Below are 20,358 nucleotides of genomic sequence, written 5' to 3'. Positions count from 1 at the left end.
AAGGGCGAGTGAGTCCCTCTACGTGTTCACCGTGATGAAGGTCTATCCCAGTACCAGGTCGAACACATGAATATGCCCCTTTAAGTAACCAGGCCCATCCTCGTCGATGTCTGGGTGTCACCTGTCACTACCTCAAAAAGCCCTCGTACTCTTATTGTGATATAATCAATCTCGTAGAGTTCGTACTGTGCGACAACTGGTGGCACGGCATCCGGCAACCTGTGGCACGATCCGCGATATGAAACAGCCTGACAGCCGTGTGCTACCACGTCAAAGTATGACGAGGATGCGCTGGTGTGGAGATGAGTTAATCAGCAGGCTGGGCCCCATCGTGGCCTTCTCGGCTTCAGCCGCATAGCGTGCACTGATCTGTTCGCCCTGAAGATCAAAAGAACGATATGTGGTGGTGTGGTGATGTTTCGAATGGCACGGTGCTGATCGTGGCCCTGTCAAGATAGGTGGCGTTGCTGGCGCGTCCTCAAATGGATTGGTAGGCGCAGTCGAGTCATGGGTCCGCTTCAACTTGCTCACCACCATCCCACGAAGTGTTCAGGCACGAGATGACGAAAAATTTGACAGAAGTATGTCGTGATGAAGTCGAAATGTTGGGCTTTGAGGTATCGCAGAATATGTTGTGCGCAAGACGCAGCTGCCCAGCGATTCCTGTTTCAGAAGTGTTACAGACGCGAGGAGAGAAGTAGACATCTCAACCGCTTTCCGTGATGCGTTCCGTAGACATTCCATTACCATCATGAGTTGTATGCGGATTCTGATCTTGTCGTTCGCGACATGCGCATTTGGGTTGTACGCCTATGCGTCACCGCAATGCCCAAACGCGCCGCATCAATTCGCGGTCCAAGCTCAACTGCCACTCCAATTACCACATTGTCCATTCACCACCGGCAATTCAGAACTATTGCCGAAAGAGACGCCCCTTCAGCACTTACCGTGGTCGCACGATCCAGCCTGTGCTCAAGGGAAGCAGAAGAAATATTGCACCTACACGACTTCCGAAACAAGAGGCGGACATGCTTTGAGCATTATCGCAAGACCTGTAGCTGCAAATGCGATATCTGCGGCCTTCCTAGCTCTGAACGGGGAACACCAGGGCTTACATGATGGTCTCGAAGTTCGGGCCTTCTCGGGCAAGGGCAAAGGCCTAATCACCACAAAGGCTTTGGAGAAAGGAGAAACGATATTACTCGATACTGCGCGTATCATCGCGAGCTCGCATTTTCCTACGCAAGTTACGCGTGCGCAAGGCCAAACACTCTTCAGTGCCGCACTTGATCGATTACCTCAGGCAGATCGGAACTCGGTGCTCGCATTGGATCAGAGTCTGGGTGGCAGCAAAGTTGAAGACATCATGAAGACGAATGCTTTCGCATGCCAGCTCGCTGATGGCGAAGTAGACGACGCTTACATGTGTCTCTTCCCTTCCGTTGCCCGGATCAATCACGCGTGCCAACCCAATGCGCACGCGCGCTTTGTTCCGAAGACACTGTCGATGGAGATCAAAGCTCAACGGGACATCGCCGCTGGGGAAGAAATCGGTATATCGTATGGAAAACTCGACTTGAAGCACGCGGACAGACAAGCACTCTATCAGGAAGGCTGGAACTTCAAGTGCACTTGCTCTCTTTGCACTGCTTCGCAATACGACGTAGCTGGTAGTGACCAGCGCCGTGCGAGATTCGCCCAACTCCGGAAGATGCTGGAGAACTTGACGGCAGAAACCTACGATGCCCAGCAAATTGTTGCTTGGGAGAAAGAAGTTATGGAGATTAGTCAACGAGAGGGTTTGGATACTCTGCTCGCCCAGGACTACGAGAGACTGGCGTACGTGTACGCAGGTCATGGAATGATGGGAGATGCCAGACGTTGGGCAAAGATGGCGAAAGAAAGTTTATTGGAATGGGTGGTGGTTGATGGAGGTCCGCGCAATCAGATAAGGAGGATAGAGGACTTGCTCAAAGAGCTGGATGGCTAAGTCAGGGTTGTCATTTCGCGATCTGATAGCTGGGGCTGCTGGCTTGGGCTACGAAGATGCCTGAAGACGGACCGGAAAGACAGTAAAGTTCCTGGGAAGTGTACCATTGCTTAGAGACTCCGCGAGTGTTCGCTGGTAGGCTTCCGGTGTCCGCGCGCGACAGCCGTGCTAGTAAGCCTGCGGTGGCTGAACGTCTACAGGGCTGAATGAAGCGTCTTGCGATCGTGACGTGGACCGTGATTGAGGATGTGGTCGGGTCGGTCCATCGTCGTCCATAGATCTTCATTGCAGCCTCCGAATACTCCGAACACCCCACCTCGCATCCCTGATCCGTCGACCGTGCTTGAATAGACGTTGTTGCCCATGTCACCCTGCCCGATCCAACCTCAAAAGGGTCCGGAAGGCTGGTCGCGAGATGACGTGAGCGCCAGATTGGGCAGTAGGCAGGTACACTGGGCGGTGGAATTTTGAGAGATGAGGCACCTGAAGACTGTGTGTTTTAATTTACAGCCGTAGTTCGTCATCACGCGGAGGCCATGCCGGCGCCGCCAACAGGTAAAAACTCTGGGTGGTGCCGCAGGCCAGGATGCCCAGATCTGCACGCACCGGGTACAGGCGAGCTCGAGATCGTGGGCGATCCTCCAACAGTCAAAACAGGCAACGGTCGAAGAGGTCATTGCGCTGAGTAATCTCCATCGAGAAGAACCTTGGAATGATGGAGATAGACGCCACCGATGTGATGGATTGTTTCTGGGTCGGCGAGACTGATAGCATCTGACCTATTGACCGACCGAGAGAACGATTGATGCTTGCTACCACATCCCCGCGATTGACAGCTCGGGGCGCTCGCGGCGCCGTTGTCAACGGTGATATGTCGCAGCGATGGCAAAGAGAGTTCGATGGTGGAAATGCAGGTACGTGCCGAAAAGGGGTCTGTGGTGCTGAACTAAGCGGCACTTGACCTATCAGAAGCTGGCCGTGGCCTACTCCGCCTCGCATCTCAAACCTTCCACCACACCTGGCGCATCATCGCCTCGACTCTTCATTTGCTACGAGCCTCCCGTCCTCTTTCACTACCTACCTCATGCGGCTAAACGCGAGCAAAAGCATTACTGAACGACCCGTTGTCAAGTGACAAAGCAAAAAGCGAGGCGCGCATCAGCAAGCGCCACGTTCGCGTACGTGGGTCTGAATGAGCGCATCCCTTGAAGCAAGTGAAGGAGGAAGCGCCGTCGCGCCGTAACGAAATAGACTTTGTCGTCTTTGTACCACTGCTTCCAACGTCGAGGCTGTTACACTTGCCTCGAACTGCTTGTTAGCTGCGTCACCCATGCCTCCGTATACGGGTCCATGGGTCTTTCGAAGACCAGGTTTGATTGTCCAGTTTCAGATGTCGGCGGGGTCTACCCTGTAACCATCGGCTTTGCCAGCTGAAGAAGGTTGTACAGGGCTTCGCCGCATAACATTGCGAATGTAGGGCTAAAGACTAAATATGGACCTCCATGTCCTGTCGACAGCATATGGGATACATTAATGCTCTAAAACATCCTTAGGTTCTCCACACATCCAGTTCGCTCATCACATATCTTCAGTTCATCGCGATCACTTGCTTTTGCAACCAGTCACTCCTTTACTTGTTTTATACTGTCTTTTGTCTAATATGGTGTCGAGTCGGTCCCTCCTTACGGTCTTCGCGACCTTGATCGCAGTTGCTACGAGTCAGCAATGTTATGCCGTTGACGGTACAGCACTCGACAAAACATACACGCCATGCAACCCTAGCGCCAATCACAGCGGATGCTGCGCGTCCACCGACATCTGCATGAGTAATGGGTTGTGTATGGGAACAACAAACGAGTCGATCGGTATGATCTTCTCTCGAGGCTGTACAGACAAAGAAGGAAAAGATGCAGCATGCCAACAAGACTTGTGCCCTGGTGGTAAGTTCACAGACATCTGACTCATCGTATGTTCTCCAACTAACTCACTTTAGTTTCCAACGACTTCCTTGGTCTCAAGCCAGTAAAAGCATGGCAACTACAAACATGCGACTCTGGAACATACTGCTGCCGCGGCGCCGACGACACGAAGAGCTGCTGCAACAACGAAGACGCACCCCAAATCACAACAACCTTCAGCGCAACCCTCCAACTCCAGACCCCGAGCCCGACCAATGAACCCACAGCGGCCGTCGCAACCACTGCCCCACCTCCTAAGACCTGCTCAAAAGAAAAGAAGGAAACGGCAATAGTCGGCGGTGTCCTCACAGCTGTCTTCACCTTGATCATCGCAGGCCTGGCTTCCACTATATTCTGGATGTACAAGAGGGAGAAGAGACAGCGCAAGCTGAAGGAGCACTACGAGGAGCAGTTCTCCCAAACCAACGCGTACCGCAAGGCACTGGCGTCGAGCGCCGGATCCCTCAGAGGCAGTGTCATGATGGAGGACTTGAAGCCAAAGTCCAGCCACGGTCCCGCATGAGGAGTCACACACACACAAACTCAAAAAAAGTCTTTCGTATCGTCTTTCCACTTTAGCGTCGGTGTTTTTGCGGGTACAGGCAGGCACGGTGATGATGGGACAGGGTAATGTTGAGCTCACGCCTGGTACCGATCCTTGGGTTTTAGCCCAATCTCCTTTGTTCATTTCGGCAGTTGCGAATACCCTTCAGGACTCTCTTTCCTTTGTCTCGGCTTAGATATTCGGTTATGTAGCGACGACGGTTGGGAAGGGAACAACACTTAGATGGTTGATGTGGAACACTTTCTGAGATGTAATAGATATAATGCACGTGCATTTTCATCCTACAATATTGCGACAAACATGTCTATCATCGTTCCACCTCGCCCAGCTTCCCCATGAGTAGCGCCTCGACCTTCTCTCCCTTCTTCAAGCTACCTTCGCCTTGTGGCATACAAAGCAGCGCATTCGCACCTCTGAAGCTGCCGATGCGGCTACTCCTCTGCCCGCCTGTTGAGCTGGCGTATAGCAACCCATCCTCTTTCGTCACAACAAGTGCACGATGATATTCTGGACGACCCTTGTCCATTCTCACATCTTCGTCCAGTATTACTCTGATCCTTGGTAGTCCGAGTGGTTTAATTCCAGCTTGCTGGTGCAATGCAGGCAGAACGAAGAGATGGAAACACACGACGGCTGAAGCTGGATTGCCAGGAAGCGAGAAAATCGACTTGGTGACAGGGTTCCCATCATTGTCCTTGACGGGTACAGTGGCGAAGGTGGTGGGTTTACCTGGCTTCATGTTGACACGGCCGAAGTGGATCGCGCCGCCGAGAGAGCGCTCGATGGTTGGTTTGAGTAAGTCGAGTTCGCCCATTGAGACGCCACCAGAGGTGATGATAACGTCGCACTTGCGCATCGCGTCACGGAGACTCTGCTCAAGGGTACCAGGTCTGGATTTGGTCAGCGACAGATGAATCGGAGATTTTTTTCCAACTTCACTTACTTATCTGAGACGATACCCAAATCAATGACTTCGAACCTATGGCTTCGTGCGGCAGTGATGAGGGTGGGACGGTTGGTATCGCGCACTTCTCCGAGTCGCAGCGGGCCCTCTCTGTTGTGTGGGATAATTTCATCTCCTGTGCTCAGGACTCCGACGACAGGCTTCTTGTAGATTGACACTTCTGTCGTACCCACAGACGCAAGGAGACCAAACTCGCCACCCACGACTGTGACACCTTCGCCTTTCTTCAGGATGATCTCACCCTCTTTGACATCGCTGCCGACTTCGCGTACATTTTCGTTCGGCTTGATCTCATCGGTCAGTATCTCGATCTCCTTCTCTTCCTTTCCATCGTCGGTCAGACTCTTCAACACTGTATCCTCAACCATGACCACAGCGTCAGCACCGGGAGGAAGCGGGGCGCCAGTCGTAATCCTGGCAATTTCTCCTTCCTTCAGCTCCTTGACTTCGCCAGGCTGTGCATGAGATATGATCGAGACAGGGTAAGTTCCTTTCTCAAACTTGCCAGTCGCTGGAATCTTGACCGCATATCCATCAACGATACTGGCTCTGAAGGCCGGGACAGACTCGGTGGCTTTCACATCCTCGGCAAGGACTGAGCCACTAAGTCTCATGTCTACTGGCACTTTCTGTACTGTAGCAGCTGGGGTTTGTTCTGAGATTAGCTTGAGCGCGTCTTCAACAGCCAACATAGGGTAGGGCGATGATCGATATCTGCGAGTTGGTCCTGCGGAAGGATCATTGGACTGGGGACGCTCTTCTGGGTTCGTGTGAGCTTTGGGCCCTGCGTGGCGGCCGTGACCATGCGAATGCCCATGATGGTGATGGTGGTGATGCCCACTTCCAGTTCCTGTCATTGTAAGTTGCAATGTTACTGGGGTGAATGGCACATCACGTACCTGAAGTAGCGCCACCCGAAGAAACACCCGCGTCCTTTTCGAGCTTCTCTACACCACCGACGTGCAGCGGTCTCGACTCTGCACCGGCGGCTTGAATGCACGCATGGGGTAGTAACTTCAGAACTGCTTCTAGATTTTCTTTGGCACCTTTTGGCGATCCAGGTAAAGTCAATATCAGAGTCTTCTTTCGCACTCCAGCAACAGGTCTCGCCATAAGTGCAACTGATCAAACATTAGCCTAAATGATTAGCTTGGTGATCAAAGACTTACACGGCGTGACAGCGTATGAAGTTGTGAGCATGCCATGTCTGGTATTATGTGAGCCTTCGGATACGCCATGGATAAAGATCACCTACATAAGACCAGGAGCATGCCTATCAATCAACGGTGTAACTGCCTTCTTCCTATTAGCTGCGTGTTCCAGGCCATTTCGAGAATGATAGTGCGCACCTCCGGGGTGACATCTTTAGTTGCGAAACCAGTACCTCCGCTAGTGACGATCAGATTAATTGGATCCGGGCCGTCAGTCCAACTTTTGATAGTCTTCTGGATCGCGAGAGCGTTGTCGGGTACTATCTCGGTTTCGCTAACGTCCCATTGGTCATTTCCGAGATCTCCGAAGGCCTTCTTAAGGACTGGTATGCATTTATCGGTTGATGGGTCTTCGGAAGCAGTCTCAGACACTACCAAGATCGCTGCCTTCAACTTTGAACCTGTGGTGGCCATGTTTAATGTTGTCGATGTTGAGTCGAAGCGGAGTAGAGCGGACATCCCACCCTGTGGACATCGTGCACGGGCCATTGCTTACACGCCGAGTCGTTCAGATTCACCATTTCACTCAAGAGAATTATCCAAGAAGATTAGAAACAGTAATCGATAAATGGTATTTAACGCCGATGCTCGCTCATATTACATGCATTATACAAGCGCCCCTTCCTATGTACATCGTACATCCTTTACAAATGACCTTCAGTAACCTCTTGACCGACTCCACAAAGCTGGCATCGAAAACACTCCCCCTTGGCGTCCTTCTAGGCGGGATCGAGGTTTGATATAGTTCGTATAATTGTGCCCTGAGGCGAAATAGCGAGGAGTTTCGCTCACTGGAAGTCCTTGGCATTGCTCTGCATGAGCAGTCCGATGATGAGACCGAACAGTCCAAGAATGGCAGCGAAAATCTCGATGGTTAGGATCTTGACGAACCTGCAACAAAGTTAGCATCGAAACACAGACCCAGGAAAGACAGCTACTTGCATTGCAGGGTCCGCAGCATCGGCCAGGGCAGCGCTACTTCCGTTGATGCCCACGCATACACCGCAGATCAGGTTGCACATGCCCACGGTTATTCCAGCCCAGAACAGCGCGTATCCGGTGAAGTAGTTAGATCCAGAGTACAACAGCTCAGGGTCGGAGAGCTGGTTCATCTTGGAGGAGAAGATGATGGCCATGATGACACCGTAAATAGCGACGACTTCGCAGAAGATGATGGAGATCAGGTTCTTGGTTCGTATCCGTGGCGCCTTGACACCTCCACCGACGATGGACACACCGGTTGTCCAGATGCCCCTTTGCGATTGTCAGATGCGATGCGTGTATATACCCGACGGCTAGACGTACCATGCCGAGCCTACGACAGAGAGACCAATGCATAGCGCAATGCCGACACTAGCAAATGTGTATGGCGATATGCTTTCGAGGAAAGCTCCGACCTGGTATATAATCAGCCATGTCCGTATCGGGTTGGTAGGAACGCGTGCGTACGTTGAAAGCTTCGCCTTCGTTGTTGAAGAGCATGTCTGGAGGTCGTTAGCTATCGCCTACGCCCCTGCGCGCGGTACATACACAGGCCCACCACACCGAGGGCGGCGGTCGCACCGCCCGTTCCATAAGTAAGAGACATGTTGGGTTTAGTGGTCGTGGAGGCGGAGATGGATGGTGAAAGAGGCGGCTGGAGCTTCGTCGTGATGGACTCGCCGCGAAGCTGGCGATGATGCAGGCGGAACAAGCCGCGTCGCGCTAGCATCGAATGGCTTAGTAACCACCACCTCGGCGCGCCGCCCCCATCACTCTTCCCGCTCAGGCGTCACCGACACCAAACCACCAGCTCGTCGCAACTATCAACACCATGGCCACCGACAACACCAAGTACTACGAGCTCTACCGCCGAAGCAGGTACTACATGCCACTCTGGGAGAGCGTAGCAAGGAGCGCTGGCTAACAGAGGACAGCCTGGGCGGCTCTCTCACGGACACCCTGGACAACCTCATCACCGAGCGCCGGATAGAACCCCAGCTCGCCATGAAGATCCTCCTCAACTTTGACAAGGCCGTTGCCGATGTGCTCTCGGAGAAGGTCAAGTCGCGCTTGACATTCAAGGTCAGTTGCGCACGGGCGACCAGTGAGAAGCATCGTGTGCTGACTTGAAACTCCGTAGGGACATCTCGATACCTACCGCTTCTGCGACGACGTATGGACCTTCATTATCAAGGATATCAACTTCAAGCTGGACAACACCCATCAAGTTCATGCCGACCGCGTCAAGATTGTTAGCTGCAACGCGAAGCGTCCTGGCGAGGCCTAGACGACCTAAAGGGCGTTCAGAGATGCACTGCAGCAGACAGGAAGGAGACAATCGCGTTCAAGCAAATGCGATTGCGCAAGATGCAATCCACCGGCAGAAACAGCTGTCTCATTAGAGACCTGTGTCATCATATGCTTTCGGCGTTACGGCTAAAATAGCCTTGGAAGGCTTTCACGATACCTCTGGCATGAATAGGAGTTTGGGACTGAATGCGTGATTCGCGTTGGTTTAACGCTGATAAATTGGAACAATTATGATCTTTTGCATATCTGGGCCATCGTACCCTTCCTGCTACACTCAGGTGATGACTTCAGGGTGGAGTGCAATTCTAGTGAACTCTTCTTGACTGATAGTGGATAGAAGAGCTGGGCAGTAGACTATGACTCCCAGTAGCATGCGCACTACAGAGCACTTGCCTCATATATTGCGTCAAGATGCGACCTGCATGTACTACTACCCCATATTGACTAAGCGCGGAAGTGCACCCGGTTGTACCTTGCAGATCATCAACTTGCATCCGTGAACATCGACCTCATTCCCCGCAACACCCCAGTTCGGCCGCGATCATGTCTCTCCCGCAAACCAAGTCAGCGTGGCTGATGCTTGCCATCTCCAGTGGCGCTTGTGCAGCTTTTAATGGCGTCTTCGCAAAGCTGTAAGAAAACGTTGCGTCGACCTAACCCACGCTGCGTACTGACGATGATGTAGCACAACCACAGAGCTCACTGCCTCCTGGTCGAGCTCCATAGCCCTGGCATTCGGGCTGAGTGCGTCAAACAAGATTGTTGAATATGCGATACGAGGGGTGCGTCCTCCCCACCTGTCCTACCTTCCATTACCCGCACACGACTAACGCAACGCGCAGCTCTTCTTCGGCATGAACCTCCTCTTCAACGCGATCATGTGGGGGCTCTTCACGCGTGCCCTTACCCTCGCTTCCTCGACCGTACGCGTCAGCATCATCAACACGTCTGCGAACTTCATCGTCACCGCCGTCCTTAGTTTCATCATCTTCAGCGAAAATCTACCAGGATTATGGTGGCTGGGCGCGGCCATGCTGGTAGCTGGAAGCGTGATTATCGGCATGAGGGAGGAGACGGAGAAAAAGAGTGTGGTAGCTACCACGGGAGAGGCCCCACTTCTCGACCGCGATGGTGACGCGAACGCGGAGGGCTTTAGGGACGATGAAGATGAAGGCGAGGATACAGTCGAACTCAACAGCGTGAAGAACACTGGAGGAGACAGCAGTGACGAAGACGGCGTATTGAAATAGACAGGACACCAATCCATTGCTGCGACTGTACAATCTGGGTCCCTCCTACTGGGTGACGACAACCAATACCGCGGTACCGCGCATGCGCATGAGCTCCTACACCTCATTTTTCGTCACCGACACATCGCTGAAAATCCCTCAACAGGCCGCCCAGCTAGGGTACAATTGGCTTGCTAACAGGGTTCAGTGCTTTCACGAACAAACGCAGCACAATCTTGGTCCGTCGCCGCTTGAGCCGGCACAGTACATTTACTCGCGCCGGGAGGCACACCTTTTCACTTTTCACTTCCCACCTCGAGTGCGCAATCGGTGGGCCAAGGAGTATTTCACTTTCTGGTTCGCTTGCTGCCCATTCTCCCTATATAAAACCCGGCGCACCTTTCCCCCCTCAACTTAACACTCCCCAAGCAGCCCCAACTCCACAGTCTTTTTACACCGACCTTTCTCCCTAAAATGTCGGATAGCCCAGTTCCCGCCCTTCTGAGGCCTACGGCCACTGAGTTTGTTCCCGGCCAGCTTGCGCATCCCAGCCCTGCGTCGAGCGAGCGCGTCTCTTCCCCTGCGACGCCGCCTCAGCAAGGCTTCAACGCTCAGCCCCAGTACCAGCTGCCGCAACATCCTCAGGGACTGCCGTTCTGCAGCCCTGGGTTCTACGGGTATCAGCCATACCCCTTATATGATGGCTACACCCACTACTACAACCAGGTCCACAACCCGTTTGACTTCAACGCCACCCCACCCCCTTACTACGAACAAACCCAACGTCCTATGTGGATCCATGAGCACACCTCCTACATTGGATACACCGAAGGCACGCCCGAGCCGTTCACAAACCAGCACCGCGAGGTCAACGGCGTACGGGCCGGTAGGATGCCCTACCAGAACCATCACGGGGAGCACCATCAGACTGGAAACGGTGCGGACCCCAACACCGGGTTCAGGAGGAGGTACAGGAAAAACAACCGTAAGAAGTATAACCATCGGGCGCGCGAGGACCAGCAGAACCAGGATTACGAGCAAGACCATGACGACGACCAGGACCAGGAGCAACAGCAGAAGCCTGGAGGCGAGGCCAGTGGCACCTATAGACGAAACCGTCCTGGTGGAAAAGATTAAAGAACCTTGAGATTCCCACAGCGAGCTGTACAGCGACTACAGATACCAAGGCACGATTGTGTCGATTATACGGATGATAGGCGTTCAGGCGTTCAAAAGTGGTACGAGCAATGATGATTTGTACGACGAAATGGACGTTTATCTAGCAAGCGAAAAACTTCAAGCGCGATAATGGGAATGGAGCATGTACAGCGGCTCAAAACGGCGTTTGTTACGAAGGCATGGTATGGGAGGCGTTTTGGAATTTGACATTTTCTTTCCTTTCCAGTACTTGTAATAACTAAAAAGAGGTGGACTGAGGCTGCGATTGATTTCTCTTCACGTGGCTTAGTTTCTGCTTTTCTTGCATTTGTGCGATAAGTACTTTCGATTCATGCTACTAGCTTAGCTATGTTAATCCCCCTGTATTAATGTAATCTCCTCAGTCCCTCAATCAATCCCTTGACTTCCTCGAGCTCCACACCTAATCCCTCAATGGCCTTCCTTTGTACTTCCTCGCTTACATCCAAAAAGCGCTCCACTAATTCTCCATCGACGAAACGCATAGGCTCTTCCTCCTCCCTGACGGTGTTCTTGAACGCCCGGAACTTGGCAAAGTCCATGTCTCCCGGTGCGGCGACGAGAGCGCCGAGATTGGATTGGAGCGTCATGAGGAGGTTTTGGTAGTCGGGTGAGATGAGACCGAAGAGGTAGATTGAGCCTTCGACCTGCATGGAAATCAGTATCCGTAAGTGATGAATGTGATGGAATAGACTTACAGTGCCGACGAACGCTTTGGGAATGACTGCAGCGTCCGAGGTTGTCATGACATCAATCCGACGTATTCTGTTCACCATTTCTCCGAGTAGCATTTCCGAGCTGACATTCAACCGCCTCTTGTCGTCATCTGTCACACCGTTTGGGTCGCGATACAAGACCATCAGGTTTCCTTCCGCGTCGCTTTCGAGGTAAGTGTTCGTGTCTACCTCGGCCACTGCTGTTGCCCAAGTAGTCTGGTAATGGCGCGCGACCTCTACAAGCTTGTCTGGTAGACCCGCCTCGCCCTTTGTATACTCGACGACTGCGAGTGACTTCATCAGGTCAGCGATGGCGATCATGGTACCATTAACTGTAACATCAATCGGTGCAGTCGAGCATCTGAACGAGGCTAGCTTGACCAGATCAGGAGAGCTCTGCGTTTTAAATTCGACATCGTATACCACGATAGTCTTGATGAGCGCGGCGACGATTTTGCCTTCACAGATGGCTAGACATCTGCAACCGCCCTTTACAGCGATTTCGGTGACGAGCTTGAGTACGCGCTCAGGCGTTACCTCTAGGATGATTATGCGACCGCGTTCTGCAGTCGCGTTCTGATCGTCTAGATATGCGGTACCGATGACAAAGCGCTCTGCAACCCCGCCTGAGCCGTCTGGGAGTTCGCAGCGCATGACGCATTCGATCAGTTCTTCTTCGTTGAGCGCATAAGTGTCGAGCTCTTTGAACTGGATTTCATCCACGAGCTTGAAATGACTTAGCATGATCTCCTCGCCATGTTTGAGTATCCTCTTGATAGTGCCAAGACCGAAAGCTTTCAGACTAGGTGAGTATGCTATCCGTCGTACGGTCTCATCGACCTTTAGCGTCTGTACATGCGTTGTCCGTTCGGTGTCTACTAGAGCGATGCGGAGGTCTTCTGAGGTTGCGATGGCTACAGATCCGGGGTATGCTTCTGAGTCGAAAGGACAGACTGTCGTCGCTTTCTCTGCTGTAACAGCGGAGTATACAAGACGGCCTTCTGACGAGTAAATCAAGGAAGGGTGTTCGCATGTTGCAAAGACATTGAATAGGCCGTTGCCGCGAGGTAGAGCACGGAAACTAGCTTCGCGCGTGCCTAGAACGATGCTCTTCCTTCCTGATAGCTCATGTGTTGAGGGATCGTAGGCGTATGTGACAACATTGCCATCTGCTAATGCGGCAAAGAGGGATGGCGGTTGTTCCGGAAATATTTGAGTCAGTAGCAATGAGCGGGGAACGGAGTCTTCGGAGATCTGGACTGTCTTGACCGCTTCCAGGGTGTCGAGAGAGCATATGGCGAGTTGGGAGTTGCTCCAGAAACCGATGAAGCATATCGAGCTCGAGACTGACGGAAGAGCAATGCAGGCGACTTGACTTTCGGAACCAAATTTCTTCTCTTTGACAACCTGCAGACCGTCCGCCATACTCAGAGAAACGATAGTGACGCCTCCTAAGGAGACAAGAACATGACTGTCGTTGATTGAAGCAGCGGTGATAGCCTGACCACCCATTGGCATCCATTCTGACGTTATCATTCCGCCGTCGAGATCGCAAATTCGGGCTCGTCCGTTTGTAACCTGAATCACACGGCCTTGTGAGATGTTCGCAGCGGCCAGTGTCGTTTCATCCAAAGCGAGCGAAGCAAACTCGTCCACCTCTTCTACCTCGCCCTGTGGGTCGAAGCGAAAGATGCGCGACTCGTTGACGAAACTGACGAGTAAGGTGTCTTCATACTGGGCAGAGGCGGTGGATTTCAGACTGAATAGATCAGAGATCTGTTCCATTTCGCCCAACACACCAAGATCCTCCAGTCCAACTCCGCTTCTAACGCTTCGGAGACTTCCATCTTGATAGGCGCCACTACCGGTTACTATGCGCGCCTGGCCAGAAGAGTATTCATTGCTTTGCCCTTCACCAGATCTGTTGCCCATATCCATGATTGTGAAGTCAAGTATAGGCGCGATGTTGGAGAATGTCTGGACGACCTCCATCGATTTTTCTGCAATCTTGATGACTTGCGAATCGCCCTGATGCGATCCCACAAAGACATAGCCAGCATCGAGATATACCAGCGTAGATGCGCGCGATGTCTCCCCGATTACGTCCAGCTTCCATGATTGGACCTTGCCTTGGCTGCTCAAGACCAACATGAACATGTATAGGCGACCGTAGTCATCGGCGAGCACGAATCGCTGTGCGTCGATGCGTTCCCAAGCCACAAAGATTGTTGCCTCATCTAGTGGCTCAGTTTGGAGCTCCCCACTCTCGTCGTCGTAGTATCCGATAGATGTTTCGCCGATGACTACCAGGCCGTGAGAAGGCTCCTCGACGGGTATCAGGTGGCTCGAGCCAAGCTCCAGTTCGGTCTTGCAGGTCTCGCCTTCTTGTAGGTCCACCTCTTCGCCGGCGTAGGTGAGTTCCCGTAACTTCAGCTTGACTTGGGAGTGTGTGTCTTCGTATAGTAGCGCCATCTTGGGCTTGTCGTCGAAAGACCGTGGGCGCAAGAAGGCAGACGAGCGGACGAACATCTCGGGTAGTCTGACTGGTTGAGGGTCTCCCAGATGGGCGATATCAGCCTCTTGCTTCCTCTTCTTTCCCCTTTGGACTAGCGGTATGACGGTGACAATGCCCTCGTAGACCTCGACAGTCATGAATCGCCCCGTTGGATCGATGTGACACCTCTCGCCCGTTTGCGACTCTCTTGCGGCATTGTCGGCCACGCTCGCGAATGATTTTTCCGTTTGTAGCTGTTTCTTCTCGGAATTCCATGACAGGGTGAAGTACATGTATCGATCGGTTCCAACGAAGAGGTGGTCGGTCGGCGATAGGGCTGGGCGGAGCTTCTGGAGCATGGTGACCTTGCCATAGATGGCTTTGGAGTGTTGGAGGGCCAATCCATCGGAGGTCTGCGTGTAGAATTCGAGTCTGTTGGATTTGCTGCAATCGTATTAGCATTGGAGAGATAGTGGTGCATGTACCCGCGGACTGCTTACGCGACTACGAGGCAATCCTCCTCCGGGGCGAGGAAGTTGAGCTTGAGCGCATGCCGGACGCTGCTTGGCCGGTGGATGGGTGCAATGTAAGCCATGGCGATATCTGTTAGAGCTTGTGGATAGCTCAAAGTACAGAATAGAACTATCGTGGTTGGCGGGCTGGAGACATCGGATGCATTCCGTCATTGAGCTGCACGGGCCGCGGCTCCACGCGACTTCGCGTTGCGGGGCGGCCGTGACTTTTGGAACTTTTGGACTTTTGGAACTTTGGGTGACCGCGACTCTTTTTGCTTGCAGCCCCGACGCGCCCACTTAAAATGGCCTGTACGTCCAGCCCTCGCTCCCCACAACACCAAGCCAGACTCCGCTAACACAATGGCCAACTCAGCGGCCATGGATATCGAAGACGAGGACCCCGTCGTGGCTGAGTACGACGTCTACATCACCCCCGAGATGGCCGAGCAGCAGCTGTACGTGCTGCAGTACCTGAACCGCCCGCCCGACCAGCCCTTCACCAAGGCCACCGAGAGCCAGCCCTCGCAGCTGCGCCTCAAGAAAGAGTCGGGCTTCATTGAGGTCGACGTGCCCGTCAACATCCACCGCAACTACAACCGCGTCGCCGGCGTGCGCTGGGGCGAGGCCATGCGCAAGACCAAGGGCTTTGGCCAGAAGGCCTTCGGTATCGCCTCCGGCTTCGAGCGCACCATGCCGCGTAGCGCCAACCGCCCTGGCGCCGCCGGCGAGGGAGGAGCCCCCGCAGCGCCCATTGCGACCGAGGACGACGACAACTTTGAGGAGTACGTCACTCACTTCGAGGACGCCAACGAGAAGGGCCACGTCCTCAACACGCAGACTTTCGGTGGCCAGATCATGCACGACGACGGCAAGGGCACCAGCTACATGCTCGGCACCTTCCGCGATAGTAAGTAGCGCGCGACAACAACACTCGCTCCAAGACTGACTCGGCGCAGACGAGCTCCACCTCACACGCTGCAACGGCCTCGTCCAGCTCCGCACACAGTTCCACCAGATCGACGCCTCCGCCCAGCTAGAAGCTGTCCAGCGCCGCCGCGAGAAGGAGTCACAGGAAGGCGCCAAGGTCGCTGAACCAAAGGCCTTCCTCGCCCAAGTCAAGAAGACGGGTGGTGACACTGCCGCAGAGCTGACTCAGGCCTTCATGAAGTCGACCAACCAAGAGCAGTGGCTGAGGCTCGACTACTACGACGAGAACGTACGTCCTTCCGTCTTGCGCTCCATCTCGCTGGTGATGAGCTAATCATGCTATAGGACGAGCGAGCCTTTGATGCGTACAACGACCGCCTCTTCCTCGCAGACGTTGCATCCGCGCCCAAACTCCAGTCCAAGATCGACAACAACGAGTTCCTCGACGCCGTCGGCTCCGGCGGCAAAGCCAGCAAGAAGAGGCCTAGGCGCGACGCCGAAGACCTCATCGAGATATCCGACGACTCCGACGACCAGGCTGACGAGCCATCAGTGAGTTGAGCAAGTGAATTTCGCGCGTATAACACTGGCTGTTGCGCGAAAGAGCTTCTCGCACCACCATTATTATCCTACTTGGCCATTGAACATCTATCTTCCCATTTACCTACTAGATACCCCCAAAATATTACTGAGCTGTTACTACACAATGATGCTGCAGGCCTGCGAATATCGACATGTTTCTCGTCTCCTCACGAGGCTAGAACTATTCAGTGACACAATGCTAATTTTCTCTCTCTTAGTTTGATGTAGACTTGGGCTACCAGCCGATGGGACCGGGGAATTATCGCGGCAGACGCAGAGGTGTAAAACGCCTGCGTGGTCCCGGTGCGGTCGATTGGTACTATGCCGGATACCTACGATACGGCCGTGACCTTCGATTCGAGGCTAGATTTGGAAGTAGCTATCCGCTATCTATGGGATATGGGCCAGGAAACCGATAAGTGGATGACCGACATATCGAGAATAAAGACGCGATGCGGGAAGGGAAGGTAGCAGTCTCGATACCATGTGGGAAGCCTGGGAGCCTTGTCGTTGTTCGTCTCTGACCAGATATCCGTGAAGGGTGACAGGTCTCTATGAGGTTGATACGTACCACAGTCGGTTCATGATGTAATGGATCGCGCCGAATCCTCGGTCCAATACTTTATTCGAGTTCAAAACATGTGAATGATCAAAACGACATCGCAGGTTGTGTGACCATGGTACACACTGGCTTGGGCCGAATTTCTCTTCCACAGGCCTATGCTCTGCTTTCCACAGCTTCTACCACTACGCTAGAGTCTGAGAATTGCGATCTCTCTCACTTGATGAGGATCACCTTTGCGTATGTGGTGGTTATGTATTTCGGGAGTCATGAGTGGCTCGTCTCGCTCTATGTCATCGCAGTACCATGGATGCCACTACGCCCAGCACCTATATGGAGAATATCAAATAACAGCTTCTCACAGAGTATATCTTCACAGAAAGCCTAGGCAGCTACATCGCCTTTGAGGTCTTCTAATCCCACAGTTAAATATTAACGTAGACTCCAGCCAGCCTATCGAACTTCTTCGTCGTACGAGGCAAAAGCAGTTTACTGTATACCTAGGCCGCGACCATCTCCCAAGAACTAGATTAACTCATCGACTACTTCCCACCATGTCCCAACGCAGGCGCTATACATCTCGTACCGACGAGGAGATTCGCAAAGAGATGGACCCCGGACACGTTCCATATCGTATGGGCTGGCCGACACTTGCACCTCTGCCGATGGACACCGACATTGATGCGAGATGGATGATACCAGGCTCATATCAGATACTGCATGATGTGCAAGATATTCTGATAGCACATGGCTTGCTCAGGGGGGCTTACGCGTTCTACTTTGCGTTCCGAGTTCCTCGGGATGCTACTAAGGAGAACGACAATATAGAGCATTTGACGCTCTTGATACGGGTCGACATGCTGAAGCACGCTCGTCATGAGATTGAAGATGCTATCATCAGGATTAGAGGCAGCTTCCGCGAAAATTCCTGGACGGAGGATGTACAGATTGAATGTATAGACTATCGAGCAAGGCACCCCTCTGGCATTATGTCTTTCCCCATCCGCCATGATGAGCACAATATACACCAGCAATGGGAAGCCATTTCTCCAGATGTTTTGTCTTTGTTGAGCAAGCATGAATGGCTTTCAGTAGAGATTCTCCATCGAGGATTGATCGACGATCGCCAGGAGTGCTCACCAACAATTGTCGTCACTACACCAACTGCGCGCGATCCCAAATGGTTCGATATCGTAGTACCTTCGATTGTGGCTGAGATTGCCAAGAGAGCTCCCGAATTCGGCATCGAAATACTGTGTGGGAGAACGATGCTGGGGGCAAAGAGGCGAAACAGCTTGACCGACAGCGTCAATGGCTCATCCTACGTCAAAAAGGCCGATATGGGATCCTCTCTTGGAATCTCGGGTGATGAAACAGGTTGCAGTACTTTGGGTGGATCTGTGACCCTGTCCGGCGGCATTCGATGCGGAATAACGAGCTGGCACGGCGTCCGCGATGCACGACTTGACAGCGTCGTCTCTAACACGGCCAACAAGGCTCTGGGTGTCAACGACAAGACCCTGGCCAACGTACCTCAACCCATGGTATCGCCAGCGACGCTCGACCATCACGGCTACCTCAAATTGCTGCAAAGACAGATCACGCTTTACCATACTTACGCTGCTAATGGAGATGTGGAATGCAAGATGTTGCACGAAAAGAAGGATGAAGAGTACAAGAAATGCGAAAGCTTCGACCGGCGTATTGGCTACGTCTACGCAGGCTCAGGTCGCCGAACTATCAAGGCCAACAAGTATGCTTCAGATCCCGACACCGGCCAATCTAAAGACAAGATGAAGGCGTTGCAGCCCATTTTCGTCTTCCCACTCGACTGGGCGTTAATTCGTATGAACGACACGAAAAAACGCGACGTTACCAACAGTCTGCCTGATGTTTACTCTACCAAGACGAAACTTGTCCCAACGCAGCGGTGCAGGCAATGGTCAACCTTCAATGTTAACAAAGAAGAAGTCCATGTCGCCAAATATGGGCGCACGAGTGGCTGGACGGCCGGCACTATTAACGCTTGTATGATCATCATCAATCCTGATGCAGACGAGGAAATCTCGGGCGCTTATGGCATGGATGCGAGAAATGTGGCTGCATGCTTCGGCGTGGTTAGCAGGGACGAGAGGAAGGACTTCGCTGAGTTTGGTGACAATGGCAGTATAGTATTGCACGAAGGATCAGGCACACAACTCGGTCTGCTCTTCGGAGTGACTGGTACTGGACAAGGAATGTTTCTTCCTATGGACGTCGTCTTTGCGGATATCAAGAGGGTCACTGGTAAAGACGTTGTTAAACCATCGTACATCGGTAAGTCGGGTTCCATCACTGACGAGATGAGATCAAGCTAATGGGTAATAGCTCCTCGAGCTGTGGGACTTGCTCCGTTTGAATTTACGGAGTAGCATGGAGCTATATGGGTGCACTGGTTCAAACGAAGGAAGGGAGGCTATGTCAGAACAAACGTTGGTTCGTTGAATTCTTTATTTACTTCTATAGTATCGTATAACATGCAAACAACAAGCATGAGGGCATGACTTGTCGTAGTCAGACGCCATTGGAAAACCTACAAAGGAAAATATCATAGAACTTCCTAGACTCACGAGGTCTGCTGGAAGTACTGCTTCTCTTATATCGTGATACTGCAGTACGACTAATGCACTGTTCAACCGCGAACAGTGGCAGTGTACCCAATATGCTCGGTTTCAACGCCTCCGCTGCATGTAAAACGGAGCCAATTCACCTGGGCATACCAGCGTTGGCCATATTGGTCCAGCAAAACCCCACTCTCAACGGTTGTATCGACTCATGGTGGTGGTGGTGTAACTCTGGATTGTGTGGTTTCGTTGTTGAGGAACTTCTTGTGCTTTTCAATGTGTCTTTTGAGGTTCTTTTGATGTGCTATGCTGGCCCTGCAACCGTGAACGGGGCATGCGTATCGATCATCGGTATGCTTGCTTCGTATGTGATCGCGCAGGTTCTTGCGGTGGTCGTAGCTCCGGGAGCATTCAGTGCAGGGATGCTTCTTCCTTCCTTCCTGGATGTACCGGCGTTGAAGCTGCTGAGTGGGGACAACAACTCTACCACCATCATGAGTTAGATATAAAGCTGCAGCGGTAGAACCAGATGATTGAGGTGAATGGTCCATAG

The 20,358-nt window shown here is 52.7% G+C and overlaps 10 protein-coding genes across 10 annotated transcripts; 7 read left to right on the top strand and 3 right to left on the bottom strand.

The window, feature by feature from the left end:
- Positions 1-751: 751 nt before the first annotated feature.
- On the top strand, positions 752-1,990 carry J4E86_000903 (uncharacterized protein; the record flags this gene model as incomplete). Its single annotated transcript, XM_051441476.1, has 2 exons — positions 752-755; positions 1,089-1,990. The coding sequence occupies 2 exons, from the start codon at positions 752-754 to the stop codon at positions 1,988-1,990; spliced, it is 906 nt and encodes a 301-aa protein (XP_051307647.1).
- A 1,867-nt stretch (positions 1,991-3,857) lies between these two features.
- On the top strand, positions 3,858-4,471 carry J4E86_000902 (uncharacterized protein; the record flags this gene model as incomplete). The annotated part of the gene is made up of 2 exons (XM_051441475.1): positions 3,858-3,930; positions 3,984-4,471. The coding sequence occupies 2 exons, from the start codon at positions 3,858-3,860 to the stop codon at positions 4,469-4,471; spliced, it is 561 nt and encodes a 186-aa protein (XP_051307646.1).
- Positions 4,472-4,820: 349 nt separating this feature from the next.
- J4E86_000901 (uncharacterized protein) lies at positions 4,821-7,102 on the bottom strand (the record flags this gene model as incomplete). The annotated part of the gene is made up of 7 exons (XM_051441474.1): positions 4,821-5,403; positions 5,457-6,261; positions 6,319-6,327; positions 6,377-6,598; positions 6,647-6,684; positions 6,733-6,773; positions 6,827-7,102. 7 exons carry the CDS (start codon positions 7,100-7,102, stop codon positions 4,821-4,823), a joined length of 1,974 nt encoding a protein of 657 aa, XP_051307645.1.
- A 374-nt stretch (positions 7,103-7,476) lies between these two features.
- On the bottom strand, positions 7,477-8,276 carry VMA16 (H(+)-transporting V0 sector ATPase subunit c''; the record flags this gene model as incomplete). Its single annotated transcript, XM_051441473.1, has 5 exons — positions 7,477-7,579; positions 7,631-7,942; positions 7,994-8,085; positions 8,138-8,172; positions 8,219-8,276. 5 exons carry the CDS (start codon positions 8,274-8,276, stop codon positions 7,477-7,479), a joined length of 600 nt encoding a protein of 199 aa, XP_051307644.1.
- A 225-nt stretch (positions 8,277-8,501) lies between these two features.
- TOA2 (Transcription initiation factor IIA small chain (TFIIA 13.5 kDa subunit)) lies at positions 8,502-8,957 on the top strand (the record flags this gene model as incomplete). Its single annotated transcript, XM_051441472.1, has 3 exons — positions 8,502-8,548; positions 8,605-8,752; positions 8,811-8,957. The coding sequence occupies 3 exons, from the start codon at positions 8,502-8,504 to the stop codon at positions 8,955-8,957; spliced, it is 342 nt and encodes a 113-aa protein (XP_051307643.1).
- Positions 8,958-9,523: 566 nt separating this feature from the next.
- On the top strand, positions 9,524-10,230 carry J4E86_000898 (uncharacterized protein; the record flags this gene model as incomplete). Its single annotated transcript, XM_051441471.1, has 3 exons — positions 9,524-9,612; positions 9,666-9,762; positions 9,823-10,230. 3 exons carry the CDS (start codon positions 9,524-9,526, stop codon positions 10,228-10,230), a joined length of 594 nt encoding a protein of 197 aa, XP_051307642.1.
- A 453-nt stretch (positions 10,231-10,683) lies between these two features.
- Positions 10,684-11,346, top strand: J4E86_000897 (uncharacterized protein; the record flags this gene model as incomplete). The annotated part of the gene is made up of 1 exon (XM_051441470.1): positions 10,684-11,346. The coding sequence occupies one exon, from the start codon at positions 10,684-10,686 to the stop codon at positions 11,344-11,346; it is 663 nt and encodes a 220-aa protein (XP_051307641.1).
- A 407-nt stretch (positions 11,347-11,753) lies between these two features.
- Positions 11,754-15,211, bottom strand: J4E86_000896 (uncharacterized protein; the record flags this gene model as incomplete). Its single annotated transcript, XM_051441469.1, has 3 exons — positions 11,754-12,053; positions 12,105-15,060; positions 15,117-15,211. 3 exons carry the CDS (start codon positions 15,209-15,211, stop codon positions 11,754-11,756), a joined length of 3,351 nt encoding a protein of 1,116 aa, XP_051307640.1.
- A 280-nt stretch (positions 15,212-15,491) lies between these two features.
- J4E86_000895 (uncharacterized protein) lies at positions 15,492-16,619 on the top strand (the record flags this gene model as incomplete). The annotated part of the gene is made up of 3 exons (XM_051441468.1): positions 15,492-16,038; positions 16,088-16,347; positions 16,404-16,619. The coding sequence occupies 3 exons, from the start codon at positions 15,492-15,494 to the stop codon at positions 16,617-16,619; spliced, it is 1,023 nt and encodes a 340-aa protein (XP_051307639.1).
- Positions 16,620-17,756: 1,137 nt separating this feature from the next.
- On the top strand, positions 17,757-19,559 carry J4E86_000894 (uncharacterized protein; the record flags this gene model as incomplete). The annotated part of the gene is made up of 1 exon (XM_051441467.1): positions 17,757-19,559. One exon carries the CDS (start codon positions 17,757-17,759, stop codon positions 19,557-19,559), a length of 1,803 nt encoding a protein of 600 aa, XP_051307638.1.
- Positions 19,560-20,358: the final 799 nt, after the last annotated feature.

This window comes from Alternaria arbusti (assembly GCF_024043155.1).
Source record: "Alternaria arbusti strain BMP 1465 chromosome Unknown scaffold_1, whole genome shotgun sequence".
Classification (NCBI taxonomy): Eukaryota; Fungi; Ascomycota; class Dothideomycetes; order Pleosporales; family Pleosporaceae; genus Alternaria; species Alternaria arbusti.
Note: the sequence above shows the minus strand (reverse complement) of the source record. Positions and strands in the feature narration are given on the sequence as shown.